Source organism: Neophocaena asiaeorientalis, unplaced genomic scaffold (genome assembly GCF_003031525.2).
Source record: "Neophocaena asiaeorientalis asiaeorientalis breed wild unplaced genomic scaffold, Neophocaena_asiaeorientalis_V1.1 scaffold151, whole genome shotgun sequence".
Lineage (NCBI taxonomy): Eukaryota > Metazoa > Chordata > Mammalia > Artiodactyla > Phocoenidae > Neophocaena > Neophocaena asiaeorientalis.
Genome location: NW_020175490.1, coordinates 3,670,679 through 3,679,315, shown reverse-complemented (window position 1 = coordinate 3,679,315; position 8,637 = coordinate 3,670,679). Strand labels below are relative to the sequence as shown.

Genomic DNA, 8,637 nt, shown 5'->3' with positions numbered 1-8,637 from the left:
TATTTTAATTGAAAAATATATCCAAATCTATTCAATTCCTGAGTTTGAATAGCAAGGGGTATGTGAATATGTGTATGTGCATACGTACACACATAGATCCATTTTTAAAAGTCAATCCATCAGAGTTCCTATGCAGGAAACTATTAACAGAAACCATTTTTTTTGTCAGAGCTGAATTATGTTTACTGTACAAAGAAACTAAAACTGTCCAAAATGAGCTCAGGAATAGTGTGAGTGTGGACAGCAGCAAAGGGTAGTGTTGATATGGTGAATGCATCTATAGTTAGATCTCCTATACCACTCTGCAAAAAAATGTATCTCCTGTGCCCCATTTGTTCTCAGGAAGCTACTTGAGGATATGATCCACACAAACGAAGGAGTAAATCTAAGACAGACATGAGATATAGGAAATGGGAAATCAGGGAATCCAATATTGGGGAGACACAAGCAATTCCTAGGATGGTGGTGAAAAGAGATTCCAAGATGACAGCTGTGCACCAGTCACAGAAGGTAAAAAGTCCAGACTGGACAAAACAGATTATTGCTCCAGAAGCAATTTCTTCAAGATGGATGAAACTGATAAAACAACTGGTATGTCTGAACATAGAGTTTTGGATTTAATTAGCAATAAGTATATAGAAACCTATGTAAACAAAATAAATTATTAAGTCAAGGAAATAAAAATGCAGTACAGGGTAAGAATAACACATCACTTAGCTGTACAGTGTTACAGTAATCTTAATGATGTAAACAGTCTTAATCACAGTCAGTAATGTAAACACTGAATTACATATGCTGGGAAAAGGGGAGCAGGAAGGGTAAGTGCAATGGTTGGGAAGCAGAAGAACAAAGCTTTATATCAGGAATTAAAGAAATACCTCAAACTGAAAACAAGTAAAAGCAATATAAGCATGTTACCTGAAGATATGGTAATAAATAACAACAAAATAAAACCAGTGAAACAGCTTGCTCTGGGGACAGGAAATAGGAGAGGAAGGTCAAGGGAGTGGTATTTTTCATTTAGAAAAAGAATTTTTTATAGATCTATTTCATTCTAAACTATGTGAATCCATTTGACTCTATGTGAAACTTTAAGTAATAACAGAACCCCCCCACCCCCACACCCCGAGAAATCTAGCATGGTACCTGGCTCATAAAAATTCAATAATGTTAATTATTTTATTATTATAATGACAAGAAAGATGACAATTTTTCACATCACCATTACACTCATGCTAGGGATAACAATGCTTCCTCTACTATAAATGCTATTTGATCTTTTTAAAACATGTTATTTACTATGCTTGGAATATATGGGCATGCTTAATGAAATAAAAAATTATAAAACATTCCAAATTTTTTTTTTTTACTTAAGCAAAGTATCTAATTTTATACAATTTACACACAACTTTTAACCAATGAAACTATTTCACTTCTTGACATTCAACAATTATAAGACTTTAACTCCCCAAGACATGCACTACAACCAAAGAATAGATTCTGTCATCAATATGATGGTCTTGGCATCTTATATATAATGTTTCCACTTTAAATTAAGTCTTATTTACCAAAATAGAAACAGGCTAAGATAATGAACAGGAAGTTTATAAAAAAAGAATACTAACAGCGAATAACAACACTGACATACCAACCTCATTTGTAATGAAAGAAACACAAATTTAAAAAATAAGGTACCATTTTTCACCTATTTTGGCATAGATTAATTTTTTAAAAAAACATCCTATCTACAGATGACCAGAGAGTATGTAGGTGGGGGGTGAGAGAGTGGTCACACATATAACAATAAGTAGAAGTATAAGTTGTACAGCCTTTTTAGAGAACGATTTGGCAATACTTATAGAGGCTCTAAAAATGTTTATTTAATTCCTTTGAACCAATCATTCCATTTCTAGAAATTTACTTTCTTAAGGACATAATTAAACATGTACCTCAAAATGTGGTTACAAGGATATTCAACAAATCACTGCTTATAGTAAAAACTGCAGACATTCAAAATGTCTAACACAGAAGAAAGAATGAGTAAATTGTGGCACACCTCCATTACGGCAGACACTGGGCTTCCCCTAGATGTCATTCCCCCAGACTTTGCCTTAGCTTCTTCCTTACCCAACCCAAAAGTGTCAGAGGTCAACTTTCTCAGTGACCTGATCTGAGTCAACAGAAACTTTGTGGAAATTTTCTGGGGGCTCTTAAGAGGAAAAAATCTTCCTCACTGACAAAACTGAGATGTGAGAGGAAAAACAGCCTTTCCTGCCTTTTAGATACAATTTTTATGAAGATGTGAAGCTGGAAGTTACAGCAGCAGCTCTTACAACCACGAGGGAGACAAGCCTAAGGCAAAACCAATAAGCTGAGGCTAGGCAAAAAAAAGCGCCCTTAATGACACCTCTGAACTGTTTATGTGAGACAATAAATGTCCTTGGTTACTTAAGTGGATGATATTTGAACATTATTACCTCTGGTCAATAGCATCCTGATAGAAACTGTACAACACAATACTTTAGAGTCACTAAAAGTTACGCTACAGCAGTATATTTATGAACAGTAGATGTACAGTTCAGAGAAAAAAAAATTAAAAATAGTATGTTCCCATTTAAAAAAAGAGTAACTATGTTAATATGGAATCGTTTGCCAAGAAAAAGGTCTGGGAAGATACTCCACGTTTTACGGATAGTTACCTCTGAAATAGTTATCTCTGAAAGATAGGAATTCGAATGCTCCCTTCTTGTTAATTCACATTTTCTGTTGCTTTCTAAAATGAACATATATCACTTTAAGATTCTCCCACCAGTTTCTATTTCTTCAGTAAATCCAATGCGATTTTGGGGAGGAAGAAGAGGTAAACATGTATTCTAGTGAGCTATCCTGAACTGGGAGTCTGCCTTTTTAATAGGAAAAGTTGTTTCTTCTTTTTTAAACTGTTTTGTGAAATAAAATTTGATACTCTCAGGCATTTATTTTTTAGTGAATACAGAACATTACAGTTTTCATTTCCCTTTTTACTTAGAAAATCATATCATGACTTTGTACCATTTCGTATTGAAATTTCTTCTGTGAAGCAAAAACAGTCCCAAAATGAAGGATCTTCAGGGGTCATAGGAACAGCAGATGATATTAAATCATTAAAGGTGAGAATAGTAAACTGCCTCTGGGTTGGTTTAGAATCACCTTGAAGTGAAACCTAAAAGGGTAAAAAATTAGATTACCTCTATGTTATACTGCATATTAATCTTACGGTCAATTTTGTAATTAGGAAAATAAGAAATCAGTAATCACATTTCAGCAATAGTAAATTATACTTCAATAACATTAAATTACAGCACAGGAGCATTTCTAGATAATTGCTTCTACTCCTTATATTAGTGTTGCCAATATAACAAATCAAGAAAAATATGAAATAACCTGATTCTCAAACTTTTTGTAGATAAAAATAACCTGTGGTATTTGTTTAAAATGTAGATTTACTGAGCCACACATCCAAAAATTCTGATTCAGTAGATGAGTCAAAAAGGACCCCAAAATATATAACTTAAACAAGCAGGTGGGTTATTCTGATAGAGAGGGACCACCAGGCAAACTTTTGAGAAATACTCTAGAGGGTGCATCTGATAAAATACCCATAACCACACAGAGATGCAACACTTCATTAGGAAATGACTCATTCAACACTAAATTTAAACTATATCTTATACTCCGTGACAGAGCCCTTGTTCACAACTCAGCCCAGTGTGGACTGTCTTTAACATTCTATACATTCTACTAAAGATAGTACTTGGGTCTTCTACAGTGCTTTTACAAGGTTAATATCTATTTTATATGATGTAATTCTCATAACTATGCTGATATGGTTGTTACCTCAACTCTATAGATGGGGAAATTGAGGCTCAGTAAGATCAATCAATTTATACAAGCTTACAACACAGGTTAAATGGTAGACCTGAGCCTGAAACTCAGCCAGGTCTTCTGAATAGTACCCTCACCCTTTTCTCACTATGCCATTGCTGCCTAAATAGGCTGTCTCCAGGGAAATAAAAAGAAAGTACTGCCATGTGCAGACATTACAAAAAATATAAAGCTCTATGGAATCATAAGGTATTAGCAGAAAGGGTAATGCTGAGACTTCAGCACACAAGGACAGGTAACCTGGGTTGGAACATCTTCAGATTACAGGGGTCAATTTTAACATGTCATCCTTTTAAAAGAAAATAATCTATGAAGAATTTTAATCTTTTTAATCTGTCAAAGGCATGATCTGTAGACTGAGCTTTTTTTCTAAAAGTAATGATGCATACATATTGATCACACTACATTCTCTCATGCAGATTCCCTGAAAATAATAAGCATATAGTTTCAATTACTGTGACATTATCAGTATTCCTTAAATAAATACTTCCACAGAATCACAACTATATGTAGGCTGAGAGTCAAGACCCTAAGGTTTCTTTTTAAAAAAATTTCTCAACTTACCAATTAAATAGCAGAAGAAAGTAAAAATCGATTTTGATTGGAAGAATTGATGTTATGCTAGAATATATCACAAGATCTCTCACATTTTTGATACTTTGGAAATAATTTAGGAGAGTATTATAAAAAGGGGAAGGAGTTCAATTTGACAGATAATTCCATTACTCACTATCCCTCAACTTTGTACCCTTAATATTCAAAGACAGCCCCAATTCACCAGGAAATAAACCACTGTTAAGATGACCAAGACAGTGATTATCTTGAATATCTATTGAATATATGAATATTAGGACAGTACCACCAAAATTTTGTCTTTGTCATATTTAAGTGTATTTGAATGTGAAGAAGCAAGTAACATACTTTTAAAACATTTCTGTGAAATCCCAGATGATCTTAAGGATTAGATAATGAACACTTCTAAAGTCTATAATTAAAAAAAAAAAAAGCCCAAACCTCTAACCTGATATAAACCAAATGATTATTTCCATCAATAAATAACAAATTCAACTTTAATACATGCTTTTTAGAAAAAAATCAAAGAAATCTTAAAATCTTACATCCTGATGTCTAGATCCATTGGGTTTCCTAAGAGCTACTGCAACAAAATGGTGCTCATCTATTTTGCTTTCCTGAAAAATAAAACATAAGTAAATAGAGAATACTAAATATAGAAACATAGATATATTTCTATTTACATTTAAAAAATTTCACTCCCCCCAACCATATACACACATACATACATATATATCTCCACTCCCCCTGACTTGAAGGAATAGTCACATATATTTTGGCCCTTTACTCTGTAATATTTCAATATATATTTCCTAATAGGGACATTCTCTAACATAACCACTGTAGTTAATAACTTTGGTAAATTTAACATTAAAATAATACTTAAATCTACTCTCTGTACTCCAACTTTTGTGAATTAATCCAGTAATGTCCTTTATATCATTTCCCCACCTCCAGTACAGGAGGCAGTCTAGGGTCAAGTATTACATTCAGTTGTCACTGTCTTCCTAGTTTTTCTTTTGTCTTTTATGATGTTAGTATTTTAAAATACAAGCCCCATCCCCCACTTTTTACTAATAAACGTTGGCTATTTTCAGTCTGATGGTTCTTAATGATTATACTTATATTATACATTCTTAGTAAGAATACTACATAGATAAAGTATCCTATCTAGAGGCACATCTAGATAGCCATCTGCCCTCACTGGTGATGTTAGTTTTGTATATGCTTAAAGTGTACATTTAAAAAAATTAGATTGCAACACTGGTTTATAAGCATTTAGTTAACTACATACTATAGCCTATGGAAAATCATGGTGGAAATTCATAGGTAAGACTTAAAAAATATGTGATTTCCTATTTTCCCCTATGTATGAGACAAAGGGGGAGGGGGCTTTAAAATATAATAGACATTGAGGCAGTTACCAGAGAAATGTATGAACAACTGTTAAAAACTAAATAAAATTTCACCAAAAAGCCACTTTACTAAGGCAGTCTTCCGTAAGACATGAGTTGAAATAGGAAACTACAATCAGAAACAGTATTACTTAGGGACTTTTCATCCTTCATCCTCTTCCTCATATCTTCATACGTTAAGATATCCAAATTAGCAATAAATAAATAAATAAAAGAAATTCAAAAGAGATACATTTAGGAAAACATTTCAAGAGAAGAAAAAATAACTAAGTATGAGAAAACATTTAATAGGTCAAAGTTTGTTACCGTAAACAAAACTATTCTTTTTGAACATGGTTCTCCCATTCTTTACACTGAATGTATCAATAATATAAACACTAACATACAGAGATGTTTTGGCTATAATTATTTTTGGAAAACAACTTAGATCAGCAGTTTTGTAGTGTCTGTAAGGCGGAATATCAAGAGGGAACTGTGGGCAATAACTAGTTTTCATCCAGCCTGTCCACTAAAATGCCACTTAAATGCTCAGTTTGTTTACTTACCTCATTATAAGCCAAAATTCAATGAGACTGATTTCAAAATATTCACCATATCTACTCAGACCTCATCAACATCACATAAATATGAAATTTCAAAACAGCAAAATTAGAGAAGTTATTTTACAATGACTCCAGTTTATCAAACATTAATATTCAATGTCTCACTAGAATAAAAGTTCTATGAGGTGATTACCTTTCCCTAAATCCTTTCTGCCTAGTACATCTATAATAAATATTAGTTGAAAAAAGAAATTAACCCAGCAAGCTAGCTAGCTAGTTAAGCTAGTACATTCAATGCTACTGAACTTGACTTAATTTTATGACTTTATAAATTTTCAAGTTTCCTAAGCTTATAGTTTTTTATCCATAAAACTATTGTGAATAACAAAATTTCCTTAAAATCACCAACAAACCCAAAGGGAGCAAGAATATTTTACTTTTTCAGGAGATAGTTTAGCATTAGATTACAAAGATTAATAACCTGCTTTAGTCAAATTTTATGCCATTTTCTTAGTATGTATTTTCACCTCATAAAGTAAAATAAAAGTTTAAGGTATAACTTAAATCATTCAACTTTTACAATGTTTCCCCCATGGTAAAGTACTAAAGAAAATCTGTCATAAATGTTAATATATCTTTTTTTTTTTACATCTTTATTGGAGTATAATTGCTTTACAATGGTGTGTTAGTTTCTGCTTTATAACAAAGTGAATCAGTTGTACATAGACATATGTCCCCATATCTCTTCCCTCTTTCGTCTCCCTCCCTCCCACCCTCCCTATCCCACCCCTCTAGGTGGCCACACAGCACCGAGTTGATCTCCCTGTGCTATGCGGCTGCTTCCCACTAGCTATCTATTTTACGATTCATAGTGTATACATGTCCATGATACTCTCGCACTTTGTCACAGCTTACCCTTCCCCCTCCCCACATCAAGTCCATTCTCTAGTAGGTCTGTGTCTTTATTCCTGTCTTACCCCTAGGTTCTTCATGACATTTTTTTTTTCTTAAATTCCATATATATGTGTTAGCATGTGGTATTTGTCTTTCTCTTTCTGACTTACTTCGCTCTGTATGACAGACTCTAGGTCTATCCACCTCACTACAAAAATAACTCAATTTCATTTATATTTATGGCTGAGTAATATTCCATTGTATATATGTGCCACATCTTCTTTATCCATTCATCCAATGATGGACACTTAGGTTGTTTCCATCTTCTGGATACTGTAAATAGAGGGCAATGAACATTTTGGAACATGACTCTTTTTGAATTATGGTTTTCTCAGGGTATATGCCCAGTAGTGGGATTGCTGGGTCATATGGTAGTTCTATTTTTAGTTTTTTAAGGAACCTCCATACTGTTCTCCATAGTGGCTGTACGAATTCACATTCCCACCAGCAGTGCAAGAGTGTTCCCTTTTCTCCACACCCTCTCCAGCATTTATTGTTTCTAGATTTTTTGATGATAGCTATTCTGACTACTGTGAGATGGTATCTCATTGTAGTTTTGATCTGCATTTCTCTAGTGATTAATGATGTTGAGCATTCTTTCATGTGTTTGTTGGCAGTCTGTATATCTTCTTTGGAGAAATGTCTATTTAGGTCTTCTGCCCATTTTTGGATTGGGTTGTTTGTTTTTCTGTTATTGAGCTGCATGAGCTGCTTGTAAATTCTGGAGATTAATCCTTGGTCAGTTGCTTCATTTGCAAATATTTTCTCCCATTCTGAGTGTTGTCTTTTGGTCCGGTTTATGTTTTCCTTGCTGTGCAAAAGCTTTGAAGTTTCATTAGGTCCCATTTGTTTATTTTTGTTTTTATTTCCATTTCTCTAGAAGGTGGGTCAAAAAGGATCTTGCTGTGATTTATGTCAGTGTTCTATGTTTTCCTCTAAGAGTTTGATAGTTTCTGACCTTACATTTAGGTCTTTAATCCATTTTGAGCTTATTTCTATGCACGGTGTTAGAGAGTGTTCTAATCTCATACTTTTACATGTACCTGTCCAGTTTTCCCAGCACCACTTACTGAAGAGGCTGTCCTTTCTCCACTGTATATTCCTGCCTCCTTTATCAAATAAAGGTGACCATATGCATATGGGTTTCTCTCTGGGCTTTCTATCCTGTTCCATTGATCTATATTTTTGTTTTTGTGCCAGTACCATACTGTCTTGATTACTGTAGCTTT

General features: G+C 33.6%; 1 protein-coding gene across 1 annotated transcript in view; it reads right to left on the bottom strand.

Moving 5' to 3' along the window:
* Positions 1–1,179: 1,179 nt before the first annotated feature.
* AASDHPPT (aminoadipate-semialdehyde dehydrogenase-phosphopantetheinyl transferase) overlaps positions 1,180–8,637 on the bottom strand; it is a 28,918-nt gene continuing 21,460 nt past the window's right edge. The window contains exons 5-6 of the mRNA XM_024768919.1: positions 5,043–5,114; positions 1,180–3,202 (exon numbers count right to left, since the gene is read on the bottom strand). Coding sequence (XP_024624687.1) covers positions 3,038–3,202; positions 5,043–5,114 — 237 coding nt within the window. The 3' untranslated portion in view covers positions 1,180–3,037. The remainder of the gene's footprint in view (positions 3,203–5,042; positions 5,115–8,637) is intronic.